Source organism: Panthera pardus, unplaced genomic scaffold (assembly GCF_024362965.1).
Source record: "Panthera pardus isolate Hobbes unplaced genomic scaffold, ASM2436296v1 HiC_scaffold_25, whole genome shotgun sequence".
Lineage (NCBI taxonomy): Eukaryota > Metazoa > Chordata > Mammalia > Carnivora > Felidae > Panthera > Panthera pardus.
In genome coordinates this window covers 21,523,118-21,543,819 of record NW_026526821.1, presented here as the reverse complement: position 1 = coordinate 21,543,819, position 20,702 = coordinate 21,523,118, and the positions used below count along the sequence as shown (strand labels likewise).

The following is a 20,702-nucleotide window of genomic DNA, read 5'->3' as shown; positions in this document are numbered from 1 at the left end:
AGCAAGTGGGTCCTTCCACTGGGCCATCGACTCGGGTGCCCTGCTTCTGCCATGGAAGATCCCCAAGTGCCCGGTGACTGCTGAGAGAGGGCTTTGACACGGCTTTTCTCCCCCAAAACCTCACAACAACGACTCCACCTATGCAGATACTATCACCACTGGGAGGAGATATTCCGAGGCAAGCTGCGGCCTTGGGATTTGAACCCGGGCTGTGGATTCTGGAGCTTGCACTGGAAGCCCCTCGCTCCATGGCTCAGGGTTTGCTCCCCATCTCCCCCACTCCTTCCTTCCCTTCCCTAACACTCCCGTGTTGTTCTGAGCCTGGGAAGAGACCCGAGGGAGCTGCCCCCTGGGGCTCAGAGCAGGAGAGACCTCCCCCACCGCCCGGGAGGGCTTCTGGCTGGCCTGCTAGGGTGAGGAAACACTGTTTTTGAAAACTTCTACTCCAGAGAGCTTAAGCAGGAAGAGACCACCATCGTCCCCCCTGGAAGACCATAGAGAGATTGTCAGTTCCTGGGCTGGGACAGGTGGGGTGCTTTCTTGGGCTATTATCTAAAGAAGAATTTCCAGAAGTCATGCCCAGCTCCCAAGGTGCAGAAGCACTGAGCTCCAGGATCACAGGATTTCTGCACTGAGTAAAGGACCCCAGGTCTCCCAGGCCAGCGGGACCCCTGTAGGAGACGGCCACTGTGGTAATGGGGCAGGTAGGTCATCCACAGCTGGCACCTCCAGGGTCCCCCAGCCCCACTGAGCCTCCCTCGGGGCCAGGGATGGGAAACTGCATCCGAGATGCCACCTAGAGGACCCATCACAGCCAGCCCTGAGCTGGTTTTTGATCTCATGTGTTGGGGAGCCAGATCCCAGCTAGGGACAAGGGTAGCCCGAGGTCACTCGGTAGGTCAGCTTCCCTCCTCCCGTCCCTGCTCCACATGCCCCATGTCCCTCTTCAGAGCCCCTCTCCCAGCGCCTCCTTCCCGGGCTGCAGGGTGGTGTGGAGGCCCTCTCCACATGGACTCGAGCCAAGAGTTAGCCGGGTCACGGGGTCCAGCCGCTTTAGTCCACGGACACCCTGCATTGCAGAAACCCCTCCCCTGGGACAGGAGTGCTGCCACCGCTGCGACTGTGTGTGTGTGTGTGTGTGTGTGTGTATGTGTGTGTGTGTGTGGAGTGGGGGAGCAGGTAGGAAATTAATCGGACCCCGACTCCACTCCCCTTGGCCCTCACGGATGTACCGAGGGCGACCCATCCATGTTTTACGGGAGGGGAAACTGAGAATCGACAAGTGGCCAAAGACTGGGGTTGCAGAACTTGGGGGCCGGAGGGGACCTTAGAGAACATGTGTGCTCTCAGCCCAGAGGGTGCTAGAACCTCTTCTCTGGCCCCAGGGCCAAGGAGTCAGCCAGGCATGACTTGCACACCTCTAGGTACGACATGCACGCCTCCTCCCCGCGGCTGGCAGGGACCAACCAAAGCTAAGTGTCCTGAGGCCAGGCCAGACCCTGCTGCACAGCTTCGTGCCGGCCGGCCCACAGCAGGGACCCAGCCCCGCTAACTGACCGAGGACAAGTGACAGTGGCCCGCTAGTCCAGTGCTCTACAGTTTACAACACGCCTGCATGTTCCACTGCTTTGTCTGATTCGGGGAGGCAGGGGTTAATGATTTTGCCCTGGGGATGGAAAGGCCCCAGCGGGGCCAGGCCTGAGGGGGAGCCAGGCCCTTCTCACCCAGCCCAGCCTTCCTGTTGCTCTCCAGACTGGGGAGAGCGCCTGCCAGGTGTTGACCCCCAGCCGACCATGGCACAGGGGGGGGACCCCTGAGACAGGGAGGGGTGGCCAGGCGCGGGCCCGTGCTTGGCGGCAGCGCTGACCCTGATACTCACCCTCGGCCATGGTCAGGTGGTGGCGGTGGCTCCTCTGACGGGTGGCAGGACCCTCCAAGTGCGGGTGGCAGGACCCTCCAAGTGCGACCACTGAAGGCAAGCACTGCCGAAGCTGAGAGGGACAGAGAACTTATAGCCCGCTTTGGGCGGGCAGGGGGCGGGGCCGCGCCAGAAGGCGGGGCCACGGCGGGGCCACCTTTGCCCATTCTGGGCCCTGCTCTCCGTCAGTTAGGGTGCCCCGGGGGCAGGAGCCTGAGAGGAGAGGAGTGGCAGCTGGGCAAGGGCGCCCCCTGGGGGAGCGGACAGCACTCAAGGCTGCGACGGCAATGGACAGAGACACAGAATTAGATCAGGACACACAGAGGCACCTGGACACATCATCAGACTCTGGGTGATAGAGGCACCTGGGCACAGAAGTACACACACACACACGCACACACACACACACACACACACACACATCATCAGGTGTGGACACAAGCAGAGCGGGGCACCCACAGACGCACAAAACTGCAGAAACTCTGAGATAGACCCCCACGCAGACGTGGGCTCGTGTGCAGGCATGCAGACATCCCACAAAGATAGGCACACCCACACCACTTCCTGTGGCAAAACCGATAATCTGCCTCTCCCCGTCCACCCCTCAGCCCATCTCATCATCTGTCCGTCCATCCAGCACCCCTTCCACTCCCCCACCCATCTCTCCCTCTCTTCCCCTCTGCTCCCTCCACTGAGTTTCCCTGCGGATCCACTGTGTGCCAGAAAGAAACAAAGCCAAACTTCCAGGGACTCAGCCTCTGACCCCTGGAACCCAGCACCTTGGCCGAACTCATCTTGGTCTCTCTGGTTCTCCAGGCTCCTATGCTTCTTACCCACTGGGAAGCCTGAGCAGGGAGGGTCCCCGGAGAGACTGGAGCCTGTGGGCCTCCCCCAATTTTTTTTTTTTTTTCTGGAACAAGTTCCATACGTATTGATGGATCTGGGCTACCAAACTGGCCTTAGTTTCCATTCCTGTGTGACCTAGTGCAGGGAATACATCCACGTGGCTTTAGTGGCTGTTTGTCCCTGGGTCAAATGGGCCCTGTCGGGGGTCTTAGGGGAGCAAACTCGCGACACGGTGATGGGTCCTGCTGACCTGTAAAATATAACCCTGTGAGTGAACCTTGTAATTGCCCCCTTTTACAGATACGGTAACAAAAACTGTTTCCTGCAGCTGGCAAGAGCTCGGAGGAAGAAGCAGGGTGAGTGACAGCAACCAAGAAACCAGGTTTGGAGTTCCTGCTCCGACCCCGACCAGTTGTGTGACCACAGGCAGGTAGGTTGACTCTCCGGGCCTCAGTCTCCCCTCTGCAAAATGGTGGCAAGAATTCCTTTCTTGTCGGCCTGGAGTTTTGAGCACCTAATAGGTAACGAGCACTTAATAACTGGGGGTCCCTGAGTTTTGGAGCAAAATAGCCAAGGGTCCCAAAACACTTGGCCCTGAGGGACAGGGACCTCAAGGAGAAACAGGAGGGCTGGGGACTGTCAGGCTTGGTAGAAGGGGTACTGCAGGCTGTATGTTTCTACACATGTCGGCCCTGCCCCAGGTGAAAGGGTGCATTTTGCTTCTGTCCATTCTCTTCCACTTGGAAATAATACTTTCTCCTCTACTTGGTACTAATTTTCCATTGTAACCCGTCTGGGAGCTCCCTCCAGGACAGGAACCCACTCGACTCTCTTTAGAATACCCATCGGGTTGTTCCTGGTAGGGGACCTGGCCCAGAGCCCCGGGCCTGTACACAACCCAGACAGCTGCCTCCTGTTCCTTCCTCTGCCCTTTCCATAGAACCGCGGCCACCTTAGTGACACAGTGACTTGAGCAATCAAAGGTCGGGACCGGCTTCCAAGAAGTGACAAGCAGTGGCCAGAGCCCAGGCTGGGCTTAAAGACTTGATTCCAGGCCTGGGGACCAGGGGACCCTTGCCCCACTCTTTCCCATCTGTTCAGAGGGGCTGGGAAATCCTGCCTTGTCTTACTTTATTGGACAAGTAAAGATTCAAACTCCATTTTACTAAAGGAAAGGCAGACCCAGAGAGGGTGGCAATGGGCTTAAGGTCCTCAGAGAGCGTAGGCAGGGGTCCTTCACCTCCACGCGGGAGGAGTGCAGTGCAATGGTCAGAGGGGAGCATCTGGGCTCACTCTTGGCTGTGTGACCCTGGGCAAGTTACTAGACTTCTCTGAGCCTCAGTTTCCTCCTATATAAAACGGGTATACTAAGAATACCATTTTAATAGTTTTAATATGTGTGAGTAAAACAGGCTGCAGACAACGGAGAATATTGTCTACTGTCTAGAGGTGCTCAGAAGAAGTCTCTGCCTCCCAAATAAATCTTGTACCCTGGGTCACTGACTGATGAGGTTGAGTCACTCCCTAAACTCCACCGTTAGGGAGATCAGTCCTTTACCTCTCTAAGGTTCCAGGCCTCAAAAGTGAGGGTTTTTAAAGTTTTTTAAAGCTTATTTATTTATCTGAGAGAGAGAGAAAGAGAGAGAGAGAATATGAGTGGGGTAGGGGCAGAGAGAGAGAGGGAGAGAGAATTCCAAACTCCACACTGCCAGGGCAGAGCGTGAGATCATGACCTGAGCCGTGACCAAGAGTCAGATGCTGAACCGACTTGAGCCACCCAGGAACCCTGACAGAAGTGAATTCTTAGAACTTTTCAATAACCTCGTACCAGCCAGACGTGCCATTTAAATCTCACAATACGATGCTCGTCGTTTGTTAAATAAGGAAACTGGGGCTCAGAGCAGTGAAGTGACTTGCCCAAAGTCACACAGCTCCCAGGAAGTGGGAGCTTGGAACCCGGGGTTGATTCAAAAGCCTGTGGTGACTCTTCCATGGTTCAGAGGTCAGTCCTATTCCACCTGCTCCCCACCCCCTCCCTCCCAGGGGTAGGGCCTCAGGGGCCTGGGTCAGGTTCAGTCCTACAGCTCTCTGTAAGTGAGGCTTCCGAGGGCAGTTGTCAATGCTTCTGAGCCATGGTGCCTGGTAGTTTCAATAAACGTTTGTGGTGTAAGAGAGGGAGGGATGAGTCAGAGAGAGTTGAAGGAAGAACGGAAAGAAGGAAAGGAAGAAAAGAATAAGGTTCAGAGAGGTCGGGGAAACTGCCTGAGGTCACACAGCACGACTGGGATCCCAGGGCCTGGCTGGGCTTTGCTGTTCTCCAAGGACAAGGAACTCCCAGTCCAGAGATGGATTGAGCTGGGAGGAGCGGGGGAGGGCAGGGCAGGGGAGTAGTGGGTGGGACCATGATAGGGCATTTGAAGGCCTCAATTTCTCTACCAACTGGTGACTAATGGCAGATGAACAGTGTCTGGCATGAGAGAGCCCAGAGAGGGCAGGGCCAGACTCCCTTGAGGTGGGATGGGATGAGGTAGGGGTGTTAAGACGAGGGGCGGCGAGACGCATGGAAAATGTCAAGGCATAGGCGTGACCTTTCAACGGGTGTCCTGTCTGGGACTGGGATCTGGGTGGCTGGCGGGGGTGGGGACCAGAGAGCAGAGCGCCTGACTGGGAAGGGCCCTCCCAATATGTCCATTTTACAGATGGAAAAACTGACCTGGCCATCTTGCCTGCAGCTCTGTCCTCGCAATGCCCCTTCGGCTCTGTGACGGTGGGCACTTTAATTCACCTTGGTGGGGCTTCGGTTTCCGTTTCTGTGAAAGCAGCAATCACACCGCAGACCTCACGGGGCTGCTCTGACGGTGTGGGGAGCCGCGGGGCCAAGGGGAGCCTTCAGAGGTCTGTGTGAGCCCCCTCCCTGCTGAAACACCTCAGGGCCAAGTCGAGCTCTTCACCTGGCCTTCGAGGCCTTGCAGGTCTGGCCCAACATACCCTCCAATTGCGTCGCCCACATCTGCACCCTCCAGCCTCACCAGGCACACCGCTTGGCCCCAGACACACCCCAGGGTTATCTACCTCTGGGCCTTTGCTCGAGCTGCGCCCTCTGCCTGGGATGCCCTCCCCTCTTACCTGCCACTTGCACCCGGGCTCTGCCCCCCTCCCAAAGGCCACCTGCTCCTGGAACCCATCCAGAGCAGGACTTCCTTTCCCTCATAGGCAGCTCCCGAAGGGCACGGTCACAGCCCGCCTTGAATCAGGACCAGTGTGTGCATCTATCTCTCTCCACTCACCTGCTCAATAGATGTTTGTTGCGTGAATAAGTGACCTGTGGTAGCGAGAGCAAGAGAGAGAGAGAGAAAGAGAGAGTGAAAGAGACTTGTTCAAGCCTGGGATAAACCCAGAGACTTGACTGGCAGGATTTATGGTGCCAGTGGCCCCTGGCGGGACCAGGAGCCAGCCAGGTGCTGGAGAGGGTGAACAACTTTCCCTGGGCCACACAGCAAGTAACAGCAGAGTTGCCCTTGAGCCTTCAAACGCTACACAAAAGTAAATATTGGCCCGGTACCTCTATTCCCAATTTTAAAAATGTAGGAAGCTGCTTTTATTTAACTTGCAATTGGGTACTGCATCGTACCAGGGAGCAGGGTGGGACACGAGGCATGCCTGATGGAACCAGTGGTGAGCTGGTGTGGCAGCAGCTGACTCGGGTCCCGCAGCCCCAGGCTCCAACCCCGGCCCCCTCCTACCGGATGTGTGGCCTCAAGCTTTAGTCTCCTATGAAAAGAGACTCTAAACCCCCAGCCCACTGGGCTGAGAGGAGGAGATCCAAAGAGGAGGCGAAAGCCTCTCCCAAGGAGAAAGTCACTTCTATTATTGTTGTCCCCGCTAGGCGGTTACAGTCGGATGGGGAGTTGCACGACTTTTCGAGAGTGGAGTCTTGACCGTTTCAGGCAGCAAGATTTGCCCTACTCATGGGAAAACCCACTTCGACCCTACTTACAACCCATTATCGCTTTCTTGGCATCCAGCCCTAAAAAAGAGGTAACATACCAGCCTGATGTAATAGCCCCCGAAGATCAGAAGCTGAGAAATTAGGATCAGAGAGAAAAAGCAGTAGACGAGGGAGGTGCGAGAGAGGGAGACATGCTGAAAAGCTGTGCAAGCGAGCAGCGTGGGAGCTCTGACCTTGGTCAGGTTAGCCTTGGGTAAGACGTCCCTCGCACTCCGTTCAGCCTCACAGGGCAACCGTCAGCAATCATGACAGCGACCCAGAGGCATCATGTGAGCAAAAAGGACTCTGTGATCTGCGCATTGGGCTCACGAGACGCTCTCCACTCCCTTCTTGCTTCCTGCAGTGACGGCGTGGTTCAGCCACGAGGACACAGGCTTGGGAGCTCAACAGACCCGGGCTCATCTCCAGCGCTCTGCCACTTACTTTCCTGCGTGATCGTGGGTAAGTCACAGCACCTCGCCGAGCCCTGGTTTCCTCATCTGTAAAAGGGGGATGATCACAGGAGCAATGCTTGATGGGCAGTCTGTGGGAACTGACACCCTGCATGGTAGAAAGTAAGACGTCAAAAGAGGGGGTTGATTATTTGACAATAAAAAGGCACGATATGTTGATACATGCTACAACATACGTGAATTTCTTTATGCTCGGTGAAGGAAGCCAGTCACAGAAGACCTCATATTGTGTGATTCCATGTATGTGAAATGCCCAGAAGAGACAAATCCATAGAGACAGATGGGAGATTCATGGTTGTCAGGAGCTGAAGGGAGGGGGTTAAGGAGCCACTGCTGATGGGTGTGGGGTTTTTCTGGGGGATGGGGGTGAAGAAAATATCTTAAAATCAGATTTGGTGATGGCTGTACAAATCTGGGAATATAGTAAAACCCAGTGACCTGCGTACTTTAAACGGATGCATCCTGTTGGGTATGAAGTGTATCTCAATAGCATGGTTTGTAAAAATACTGGTTGATTTATTTATTTTTACTTGTTTATTTTTAATGCATGGCAATATTAAGCAGCAGTTGAAAAAAAAAAAGAGGTAATCTCAGCATACAGCCATGGAATTGATTCCAAGTCATAATGTTGAGCAAAAAAAAGGAAATGGCAGGATATTATGTGGGGTATGACTTCCACATGATTATTCATTTTCTTGAGAACAAATAAGGAAATATACGTAGAGTACGTAAATGTAAGTTATACAGAAAGTTTGAAAAAATCCACTCCAAATTGCTGATGATGGCAGGAGGGGTGTTGGGGCCATGATTCGGAGAGTGGGTACCAGTGACTTAAAGTGGTTTCAGTATTCCCTGAAAGTTGAGGACACTTTTACAGGGGGAGATGTTTTTATGTATCCGTTATGTCATTAAAGGTTAATTTTTCAAAAGAAGAGAATACCCCATTTTAGATTAAGAATCAAGTTTTTATACAAAGGGAAATATTCTAAAACAAAGCAATTCTGGCAAAGTAGATACCAAAAATATAGACAGAGATAAAAGAGAAAAAAAAAAAAAAAAAGTCCACCACCAGCCCACAAAATATTTTTGTCAGTATTGGCACAAGTTTCAAAATCAAAATCAAACCCACAAACGCAACACATGAATGAAGGGGAGCTTTACGATCTGAGTTCCCACATCTGAAATGCAGAATTTCGAGGACTGCACACTGGATTTCCTTTTACTCCACAGCCCTATTTATATCTCAGACTGCTTCTGGGGCACTCTACACACACGCGCGCACACACACACACACACACACACACACTCTCCAAGAAAGTATTGAAAGATCTTTTACTTTGTTAAGAGGATCAGAGAGTAAAGTGACTTGCCCAAAGTTGCACAGCTCGGAAGGGGCAGAATGGGTGTCCTGAAGTCCATGCTATAAGCAATCCTGTTAGCATTTCAAGCAAGGGGAGTTACACCGTGGGATGTGTGCCTGCTAAGCTCCCATTTGGACTGCTGGAGGCATGGGGGATGAACCGCCAGATTCCGCAGTGTTCCCCAGCATCTCTGCTCCCCCCACTTAGTCTGAGTCACTGGTTGTGTCTGCCTGACGCACCCAGTTCGGTCAATATGAATCAAACACACTTTCTTTCATGAAAACAAATGACCCTCTAGGGCAGTGGCTGAGCTCGTTGACTAAATCGAACACTTGTTTGCCTGAATTGACTACTTGTTTCCCCCACCTGTTAGATGAGCCAGTCCAGTGACTGTCTGCCTGAACTGAACGCTTGGAGGTCTGAAGCAACACCCGGCTTGACCCAGTTTGCCTGAAACCCGATCTTCCCCTCCGCGGGGGGCTGGCGGTCACCATGTCTCAATGCCACAGGAGGTGGGAAATTTGACCTCATTCCTGAAAGCACTGACCTTAGTGACCAGAAGAATAAACTCCAATGCACACAGGTCTCTGCAACTTGATGGGAGCCCTTTCAGTACAGTTTGTCCATTGTTTTGCTTCTGAGTAACTTCCCTTTTCTATAGGCTTAGTGGACTGTCAATCAATAGCCCTGCCCAACTGTAGTTAAGGGCAGGCCTGGGACCCAAGCTCAGCCAATCAGAACCTCTCCTGGGACTTTGGATTTTCTTCTGAGTAAATATCTGTGAGCCCCTGTCCTTCCAATTGAGTTTTTGGATGTTTAGCTGCCCTGAGTCTGTGCCTGTTCATGCGACCAAAGGGCAGGATGGGAGCACCTACATTTCCTTCGTGTAATTCTCCCCACAACTCTCTGAGGTTTCGGGATTATTGTCCTCATTTTACCAAGGAAACAGACTAAGAGAGCCTAAATAGTTTGCCCTGCACCACACGGCAGGGACTTGAATCCAAATCAAAGTCATGAAGGGAGCCACAGCTGCTTTTCTAAATCCCTCATTGCCATGGTGGGAGGGGAACCGCTTCTAACTAATGCTCTTTGATGGATAGTTGGTAGAATCAAGGCTTCACTCCCTTCTCCAGCCTCAGTTTTCCCACTTGAGAAATGACAAGGTTGGACCAAATAATGAGTTTCTCATGCTCCTAGTCTATGCTTTCCACATGCTGTGACTGTAAGAGCAGAGACATCAAGGCCTTGTCTTCTCATAGACAATTCCCGGGAAATGGAGCCCCGCGCTCACCCCACGGCAGCCCCCACCCAGGGCTTCCTGAGCCGGCACCCAGCTGGTTGACCCCCCCTTCCCCGGGAGCAATTTTCACTCTCTGCTTTTCTGGCCTAAGACAAAAATACCTCTGTCACATTGGATTAGCATCGCCTCTTTTGCTAAGAACCTTCTCCCTGATGCAGCCCCCTTGCTTTGTCAATATGTTCAGAATGTTCAGGTTTCTAAACAAGACCTGACAGCTTGGGAGATTAACCCTGCCCTTTCCCAGTGGCGGTTGGCGGTTGGCTTGCTGGGGAATGGAGAAGCGGAAAGAGGGAAGTGATTGATGCCCCGTCTCAGGTCAGAACAAATCCTGCATCAGGACCTACCTTCATCCCAGGCCCCCACCCTCCCTGGGTGCTCAGGGCAGTACCCAGGCTTATCAGGGGGACCAGAGGCGGAGCCGATGGAGGGCTTCAAAGTTAGTTAGCTCTCTGCTGCATGACCTTATGCAGGTGACTTCCCGTTTCTGCACCTCAGTTTTCTCACCCAAAAAATGGGCATAATGAGAGTACCAACCTCCCAGACTCAGGAATACATGAGTTAGCAGTGTCTGGGATAGCACTGGGCCCAGGAAAAGCTGCATAAATGTTGGCTATTTTTATGACTCTTATGATTCCCGAGGGCTTAGAGGACCTCAATTCTACTTTCTCCCTCGGGCGTGTGAGAGGAATGCCAGCATCATCCAGCCCCAACTGTGCCAGCTCTGTGTGGAGGACATTTATGCACGTTATTGCTTTTTATTGGTTTGTTTCCAGCCCTAGCCGGCTGCACGAGGACCCTACGTTGTCATTCTCTCCAGCGGTTCTCTGTCGGCCTGATGAATGGCTCTATCCCCCGATTTCCAGATGAGAAGGCTGAGGGTCGGAGAGATCAAGTGGCTTGCCTACAGTCATGGGGGGGACTTCAGGAGCCAGGATGGGCCCTGGGGTCCACCAGGGCGGGCACACGTCCCACCTGTCCCTTTCCTGCAGCCCCTGGTCCTGCGTTCTGACACATTCTGCCAACTGAGCACAAGGGCCCGCTCCACCCCCCGCCCCCACCCCCCCTGCCATAAGTAGTCCTGGGAAAAGTGCATCTTTCGAGAGCAGCAGCCCCAAGAAAGGCATTGGAATCACCTTGCTCGTGTTCAGATAGGCCATCCGCTGGAGTGTCCTGAGAGGCAGAGGCCGGCAGGACTTTGGCTTTCATGAACCTTCCCACGCAGGTCCACAGGGAGCAGCAGGCACCAGCCCAGCCACCTCCAGTGGCTTTTGTTAAAAGCCTTTCAAGGGCCTGTCGTTTTACAGGTGGAGAAACTGACGCACCTGCCCAGGACAGGGCCTGCCTGGCTCCAAAACTATGCTTTTTGCAGAATGCATGTTCCCTGGGGTGGGCACAGGGACATGGGGAGGGGGGGCGCAGGGAGTGGGCGGGGGCTGGTGTTAGTATCCAGGCCAGAGGGTGGAGCCCAGGGCCAGGGAGGGGGGTGGGGCCCTGTCCACACCTCTGTGCCTTTGCCCATTCTGTTCCTTGCGCTTGTCTGTCCTTCACAGCTTGGCTGACTCCAGGACTACGTGTCCCTTCGTGTCCACATCAACAGCTGCATGGCCGTCATTCGCTAAGCACTGACCGTAGGCCGGGGCCTATGCCATCCATCTTCTCCTTCAACCACCTGCCACTCCCGTGAGCGGCTCAGCCAGCCCCGTGACTTTAGACGCTGTGTACTGATGACTCCCACAGGCGCATCTTCAGCCCTGTCCCCACCCCTAAATCCTGACCCGGGTTTCTGACCGCCTCCTCCACCCTCCGGATTGAGCCCTGACCTGCTCCTCCCGAGCCCCTCCTTCTCGGTGGATGGCAACGCCACCACTCCATTTGCACAGGCCTCAAACCTTGGAGTCAGTCTTGACTCTCCCCGTGTCACCTTCTCAGACCCGCCCCCCCCCCCCCCCCGTATGTCAGCAAATCCTGTGAGTCTGCCTTTAAATTATCTCCGGAATGTGACCCTCTCTCACGACCTCTGCTGCCATCACTCGGGTCCAAGCCACTAGTGTGTTTCAGCTGGACTAAGCCTCCCTGCTTCCTCTCTTGTCCCTTCCCCTGTCCCCGCACCCGCACAGCAGGCGGAGGGATCCCTCTAAAACATCGGTCGGATCGTGCCACGCCTCCGCTCAAGAACCTGCGATAGCTCCCCGGCTCACTCTCGTCAGGCCCCCAAGACCTCCACAGTCTGACCCCAATGTTCTTTGACCTCCTCTCCCCCCATGCTCTCCCTGCTCCCTCAGCTCTCGCCATGCTGACCCCCCTGACAGTCCTGTAGACACCAGGCAGGCTCCCAGCTCGGAGCTTCTGCACTGGCTGTCCCCTCTGCCCGAGATGCTCTTCCTTGATGTGGCGACCTGGGCAAGGCAAGGGTGTTCTCAGGCACAGCCTGAGAGGTGTATTTTGCGTCTGAATGGCCGGCTGTCGTAAGCTCAGAAGGAAATTCAGTCCTGCAGAGGTGAAGATTTGGCCAACACACATTAGATGCTGTGTGATGATCTTAGAGATGGCTTCACTTCTCTGTGGCTCAATTTCCTCAGTGGCTAACTAGTTCTTAAGTGAGCTGATAGCATCACTGGGGGTTGAGTTATCGCAGCTTGTGGGGAGACATAGGTCATAGGTCTGCCCTCGGAAGCCAGAGAGTTCAGCCTTGCAATTTTCTAGCTGGGGACACCGAGGCCCAGAGAGGGCTCAGATTGCCCAGAGACCCACAAAAAGTTAGAAGTGGGGCTGAGGAGTTGTTTTTGCTCCTGTTTTTGTGTTTTAGGGATTACTTTATTCACCGGATCATTCATTTGTTGAACACTTCCTGTGGGTGATCCATGAACAAGACACGGTTCCTGTTAACGTCAGGGAATTGTCGGGTCGGTGGAGGAAATAGGTTATAATCCGCTCACCGGGTAAACAGTAATTCCCATAAACGATGTTCGGGGTTGTGGTGGAGGAAGGCTTGGGGCCTGAGGGACCTGAGACGGGAAAGGGATTCTTTCTGTGTCGTAAATCAGGGTAGGCTTCACGGGGGAGGTGACCCTTAATCTGGGCTTTGCAGGATGAGCTGGGATTAAGGCAAAGAGGAGCATTTCATGCAAAGGGACCTAGGTAGGCATTCAGGGGCAGAGTCACAGAGGCGAGGAAGAGTGTGCAGAATCCATGGGGCGGGGGTGGGGTGGGGCGGGAGGTGGGCAACCGGAATGGCTGGAGTTTGGGGGGACGCAGAAGGAATGTCAAGGCTGGAGAGCTTAGTAGGAACCAGACCACAAAGGGCCTCGTTCGCCAGACTCAGGTGAAACCATAGGGAGCCATGGGAAGGCTTTCAAGCAGGGGACTGAGTGGTGCAGTTAGGGCTGAGTTTGGGGAAGATGATGGGGTAATTATTAACCATGGAATTTTAGAGCTTGAATTGAGTCATTACCTGGATCCCTGGGCTGGAGTTTCAAGATAAACAAATTGAGGCCAAAGACGGAAATGATGCCCATCGCTGGTCAAGGGCAGAAGTGTTTTCTCCAATCTGGTCTCTCTAGGTGGGCAGAGCCCTGAGGCTGGGATATGTGTGCAGATCCTGTGGGGTAAACTGTCCCCAAGAGGACCAGTTCCCACCCCTCGGTGACATTCCTCTCTCTGTTTCTCCCCATCAGTCCTGCCCTGGAGTCTCTGAAAGCCATGACTGATACAGGAGCCCTCTCCCTACAAGCTCCTCGTCTGGCCCTGTGACCCTGACCATGTCCCTTCCCCTTTGCAACTTCAGTTTTCTTCTCTGGTTAGTGGATGTGGTAAATGAGGGGATTGCTTTCTGATGACTATCAGGCCTTCTGGGGTCTCTCCGAACCCTTGCTAAAGCCCCAAGGAGGAAGAAGACCAGCTGTTAACACATTTCCTGTCCACTGGCAGGAAGTGTGAGGCAGAAGCTGGCTCTGGGTGGGATGGGAAAACAGAGGCAGATAATCTGCTTCACTAGCCCGGATGTGGCTGTGGGTGGCTCAATCAAGACGCTCACTTTTCTCATTCTGGTCCCTGTGCTTCTCTTAATACGACCGGAGACCTAACAGCTGTGTAACTGAAAGTGGTACAACAAACCCACTGAGGAACTCCTCACAATACCAAGGGGCAGCCCTGGAAGACAGACTCTCTTTTCCAGTCCCCACAGGGCCTTTGCATGGCCGAACCCAACTGGTAGCAGACCAAAGCAGCAATGGCCCCAGGGCCTGATGGGTTCACGGGAGAGGCAGGACTGAGTCGTTGATCTAGCTGAACATGACCTCACCCCCCGGCACAGCCTCCACAAGCGCTCAAGACTGGCACTTGGGAAGGGTCACACGGCTTTGGCACTTGGCCAGTTTTAGCTAAGGCGAAGCACCACTGTGTCAGAGTCAGGATTATCGTAGAAGCTCAACTCCACCCTCAGGTTGGAGTGTTGGGTCTTGAGAAGGACCCAGAAATCCCTCAGGCAGCCAACGGAGGGGGGGCACTCGCTTGGCCTGGATTGGGGCCCCCTCTGGGCCCAGTTTTGTGCCAAGCCCTGAAGGAGACAGAGAAATGAGGCAGGCATGTTCCCTTTCTGGGGCTTTAACAGAACATCTGTGGTTTTCTCCTACTTGATATTAATGTGTGGTCACTGTGCCACATTTATAAAATACAAAAGAGCCGAAAGAGTGAAATGAAAGTCACTTCAAATGTCATCATCAGAGAGAGCCATTGTTGGCATTTCGTCGTATTTCTTTCAGTGTTGCTAAACCGGTGACGGCAGGTTGGTTCATTCAATATCCATTTCAGCCTCGTACTGTGCGCCTTCCTGTACTTCAGGGGCTGGGGAAGCGTGAAGACCGCGTTGCGCAGACTCCCTTGCAGCTACGGTCTGGAGACCAGTGAGGTCGTGCCCATTAAATGCACCCATGCACGACCTGGAAGACAAAAGTGAGGTGGAGGTCTCTTCCTCAGCGTTGGCTGTATCCTGCCCGTTGTAAAGCCATTAGGATTCTCTGCAGCCATGGTCTGTGTCCAGTCACCAGCCTGTGGGGGCCCTGGGGTGGCGGTGAAGACGTCATCGACATCTGATCCCTACATTAAAGCCAAAGTGACAAATTCCTGAAGACGGCGGTCCCAGGCCCCTGGGTTGTGACGGAAGCAGCAGCTCCCACGGTGGGCAGCATGGTGGGGGATGTTCTGAGTCATTCCTGGAGGCCCAGCCCACTCTCCAGATCTTCCCACAATTTTGCAAGAACCCAGCTTCCTGTATTAAATCTCTTTCTGTTTAAAGTGATAAATGTAATCTCTGCTTTCTGGTATTCCGACGGGTATAAACCACATCTTTGAGCCTGTTGACAAATTATTGCCTCAGGGAAAATTTCTAACCGTGGAATCCAGGATTCACCTGTTGTTTGCTTAGCTTTATTGAGATATAATTAACATGTCATGAAATTCAGTCACTCAAAGTGCACAGTGTAATAGCTTTTAATATATTCAGTTGTTTACCCTCACCACAATCTACTTTTGGAATATTTCCTTCACCCCAAAAAGAAATTCCATACCCATTAGCAGTCACCATCCACACCGTTTCCCAACTGATGCAACCACTAATCTTCTTTCTGTCTTTCTGGATTTGCCTATTCGGGAAATTTCATATAAACAGAATCACACAATACATGGTCTTTGCGACACACGTCTTTCACTGGGCATAATGCTTTCACTCCACGTTGTAGCACGTATCGGAATTTCATTTCTGTTCAATGTCAGACAATATTGCATTTTATGGATATCTCCCATTTTATTCATCCACTCATCGGTTGAGGGACATCTGGGTTGTTCCTCCTATTAAGTTATTGTGAGTAATGCAGCTGTGAATGTTTGGGTACATGTTTTTGTGTGGATGTATTTTTAATTCTCTTGGGTATATACCTAGAAGCACAATTGCTGAAGTATATGATAACTCTATGTTAAACCTTTTGAGAGATTGCCAGACTATCTTTCATAGTTGTTGGGCCATTTTACGTGCCCATTAGCAACGTATAGATTGCCATTTTCTCCACATCCTTTCCAGCACATACTATTGTCTCTTTTTAATGTTTTGAATGTTTACTTATTTTAGAGAGAGACAGAGCATGAATAGGGGAAGGGCAGAGAGAGAAAAAGAGAGAGAGATTTGCAGATATTTTCTCCCATTCTTGGTTGACTTTTCATCTTCTCGATGATACTGGGCGGCAGCACAAAAGTTTTTAATTGTGATGAAATCTAACTTCTCTATTTTTCTGTTTGCCATTTGCGCTTTCGATGTCATATCTAAGAAGGCTTTGCCTAACCTGAGCTCATGAAGATTTACTCCTATGTTTTCTTCTAAGTGTTACCATCTCAACAATATTAAGTCTTTTGATCCATAAACATGGAACGTCTCCATTTATTTAGATCTTTTACTTCTTTCTTCAGTGTTCTGTAATCTTAAGTATATATCTTGTACATCTTTGTTAAATTTACTCCTCAATATTTTATTCTTTTGATACTATTACAAATTGAATGTTTTTCTTAATGTCCTTTCAGATCATTCTTTGCTATTGTATAAAAACACAGTTGATTTTTGTATATTAAACTTGTATTCTGCAACCCAGCTGAACAGGTTCATTAGTTCTAATAATTTCCTAGTTGGTTCCTTAGGATTTTCTGTATATAAGATAATGTCATCTACAAATAGAGTGTTACTTCTTTCCAATCTCGATGCCTTTTATTTTCTTAACTGACTGCTCTGGCCTGAACCCCCACTATAATGTTGAACAAAAGTGGCAAGAGTGAGCCTCATTGTCTGTCTTGCTCCTGATCTCAGGGGAATAAACATCTAGCCTTTTGCCAGTAAGTATGATGTTAGCTTTGGGTTTTTCACAGATGGCCTTTAGCAGGTTCAGAGCTCACTCCTTTCTTGAAGGCTTTTGCCTTGTCATCTGAATCATGCTCCTTGACATGCCAATCGTTCTCCTTGGTCACTCCCTTGACCACATCATTCCAGGGATGAGCTGGGCGACTATGAAGGTGTAGCCTCCAGAAATGACCAAAACTCTCCAACTGATGACTAATCAGCAGAGAAAGAGAGAGTCACCTTCCTTGATCAAGTTATGATATTTGGCGACCACAGTCATAATGTGGATTCTTTTATGAGCTTCAACTAATTAGTGGCTCTCAACCTGTCAGTGCAAAAGCCCCTCCCTTTAAAAACTTCATTGAGGGGCGCCTGGGTGGCTCAGTCGGTTAAGCGTCCGACTTCGGCTCAGGTCACGATCTCGCCGTCCGTGAGTTCGAGCCCCGCGTCGGGCTCTGTGCTGACCGCTCAGAGCCTGGAGCCTGTTTCAAATTCTGTGTCTCCCTCTCTCTCTGACCCTCCCCCGTTCATGCTCTGTCTCTCTCTGTCTCAAAAATAAATAAACATTAAAAAAAATAAAAAAAAATAAACTTCATTGAAGTAAAGCGTTGTTATGTGTCAATTTGGCTGGGCCACAGTACCCAGATATTTGGTCAAACATTATTCTAGACGTTTGTGTGAGGATACTATTAACATCTAAATCAGTAGACTTTGAATAAAGCAAAGTACCCTCCATAATGTAGGTGGGCCGCGTTTAATCAGTCGAAGGCCTTAATAGAAGATGACTGACCTTCCTGCTCCCCACTCCCTATCCTCTGCCAGAAAGGACAATGCTAGCAGCGGACTGCCTTCAGATTCAAACTGCAATATCAGCTCTTCCCTGGGTGTCCAGCCTGCTGGTCGACCCTGCAGATTTTTGGACTTGCCAGGATCCACAACTTGCCAGGATCCACAATTGTGTGAGCCAATTACTTCAGAACAAGCAAAAAAAAAAAAAACCCCAAACACCCCTCTCTATATAGATAGATATAGATACAGATATAGATATCTCTTTCTATCTATGAGTATATGTATGGTGTGTGTGTATTTGTGTATGTATATGTATGTGTATACACACACACACACACACACACACACACACAGAGGAAGTGCACATAATTGTACCGCTTGATGGATTTTCACAAAACCAACACATCAGATCCAGACATGGGGCCTGCCCATCACCCCAGAAGTTCCCTTGTGTTTCATCCAATCACCACCTCCCCGCCCCCCCCGCCCAAATGTCACTGTTTCTCCTTTCTAACAGCATAGATTCGCTGTGCTGGTTTTAGACCTTCCTGTACAAGGCATCCTTCGGCACATACTCTTTGGGGCCTGGCTTCTGTCACTCAACTGTTTGTTCACGTGAGATTCATCCGCAGTGCCCTGCGTCGCTGTAAATGGTCCATCCTCCCCCCTGTGGGGCACCCCACTGCACGGCTCACCTCGGTCTAGGTATTCATTCAGCTTTGATGGATAGCCCGTTGTTCCCGGTTCGGGATTCTTACAAATGCTGTTGCTGCCAACGTTCTTGCACGTGCCTTTTGGTGAACACGTAGAACGTTCTAGTCGGGCATAAACCCACGAGCGTAATTGCCGAAGTTCCCTTTCTATAGCAATTTGATGCTTCCTTTCATTTTAATTTTCTGAAATGAAACTCACGGACGATAATCTCCTGACACACATAGGTGCCAACACGATGCCCAGTCCGTACTATAAACGGGGTATAAAAAGGGAAGTGATTTATAATAAAATCATGTGTGTTTCCCTGCGTTCTTGGGCACAGCTACCCAACAAGCCGCAGCAACCCGTATCTACACATAATGAATACGTTCGGATTCCGGAGGTGTAGGCAGATCAGACACCATTATACACGAGAAGCGCAGGTAAATGACAGGCCAGGAGGCACAGGTGGAAGTTAAAGTAAAAACTGTTGTTAGGGCAAGAGACAACAGACCCGACTTCTTTGTGTACGATAAGAGAAAGTGAGAAATAACCCTATCTGCAGGACGGAGAACATGCCAAGACACAGCATAGCCTGTCCAATGGAGAGAATGAGGAAGGTGAGCCTTGAGTGCAGTGACACAGATCCCCCGTTTTGTGACACAGGACAGGGTGGCAGGGTCACACAGAAAACACTTCTTCCTTAGAGATCCATTCTCGACAGGGGTGCACTCTGTCTTCAGATCTTTAAAAGAATGCACTTTGGGGGTGCCTGGGTGGTTCTGTCGATTTAGCCTCCGACTTCGGCTCAGGTCGTGATCTCACAGTTTGTGAGTTCGAGCCCCGCGTCGGGCTCTGCGCTGACAGCTCAGAGCCCGGAGCCTGCTTGGGATTCTGTGTCTCCCTCTCTCTCTGCCCCTCCCCCACTCGTGCTCTGCCTCTCTGCCTCTCTCTCTCTCTCTCAAAGATAAATAAACATTTTTTAAAAATGCACTTTGTGATCATATTCCTCATTAGGCAGAGGTGATAAATGAACGGATCACAAAAGGAACCTCTCCTTCCGATGCCGTTGAAAACCCCACGAGGCATCTACGGGGACAATTTCTGAGGAAGACAGAATAACAACAGGGTTTTCATCTCAACATGTAATTTTCACCACATAGATTCAAAACAACTATCCTCAAAGAAACCCAAACCAACTTCCCTTGAAAAAAATCCAATGAGATTGTTTGCATCTCTAATTTACGAATACAAGCAAAACCTTGGGTTGCGAGTAACTTGTTCTGTGAGTGTTCCGCAAGACGAGCAAGCATTTCGAATAGAGTTTAACTTGATAAACGAGCGATGTCTTGCAATACGAGTAATACGTGATGCCGAATGTCACATGATCACAACTGAGCCAATGGTTCTTGACGCATGCTTTGATATACAAGTGCTTTGGATTACAAGCACGTTTCTGGAACAAATAATGCTCACACACCAAGGTCTTACTGTATTTGGCTCTAAGCCCATAAAAAAGGAGTTACACATCCCTATTGAATATTTATGGTTGGTCTCACTGTTTTTGCAGGAACGGCATTCATGCTCTGGAACGCCTTTCCTCCAAATATGTAGCTGGTGATGGTCTATTGCATTGACCTCACAGATTGCAGAAAGGAAATGATTCAATAATTGAATTACTGTCCTTCTTCTATGTATGCTTCCCTGTCGATAACAACCTTCTCCTAAGTGACTGAGTTTTCCACGTAACTTCTTGTAAGAACCTTTCAGTATTGGGGTGCACTACAACCTGACCTGTTTGTATTTCTTGTGTTTTCATCTGATGGACATTTGTAAGGCGTGAAGCACGTAGGGCAATTTTCAATTTTCAACAGGGTGAGACTGTTCTGTGCAACGTGGGATGCCCAGCAAACCTGGCTCTTGCCCCCTAAATGTCGTTAGAGGCTCCCACTTGTAGAAATGGAGGAAACTACCCCCTCAAGAACTACTGATTTAAACCTGCTTTGTCTCCATCATGACCTCCTCACCCCAGACTCAATTGTTGGTGTTTGGGCCCAAGTACAGTGGCAGATATTCACTCTCAATAGATTTTTGTGTTCTTATAACCAGCCCATTGGTCTTGCAGGTCAAAGACTTTGGACATCCTGGTTCTGACGTCCAATGTCTTCTTTCCTCCCCAACCACACTGTAATGGACCACCTTCCCGTCTTAAAGTGATCAATGGACCTGTTGAACAGAACGGGGCTGGGCACCAAAGCCAGTGACATTTCACCCTAGACCTTTCCTCAGCTCAGCAGTGAGCTTATATTTGACATCTTCTGGCTCCTGGTTATTTTTCGACCTCATAGAACGCAGCCCACGTTTCATCAGCTTGTTGTTTGAATGCTTATGTGTTAGACCCCCTTGGGGTGGAAAGTGCCCAATTCAGAACAGGGAAGTGACTTGCCCAGGGTCACT

General features: G+C 51.0%; 1 protein-coding gene across 1 annotated transcript in view; it reads right to left on the bottom strand.

The window, feature by feature from the left end:
- TGM2 (transglutaminase 2) overlaps nt 1-1,938 on the bottom strand; it is a 32,499-nt gene extending 30,561 nt beyond the window's left edge. The window contains exon 1 of the mRNA XM_019458525.2: nt 1,880-1,938. Within this exon, the coding sequence (XP_019314070.2) occupies nt 1,880-1,889 (10 nt within the window). The 5' untranslated portion in view covers nt 1,890-1,938. The remainder of the gene's footprint in view (nt 1-1,879) is intronic.
- Between the last annotated feature and the right edge of the window lie 18,764 nt (nt 1,939-20,702).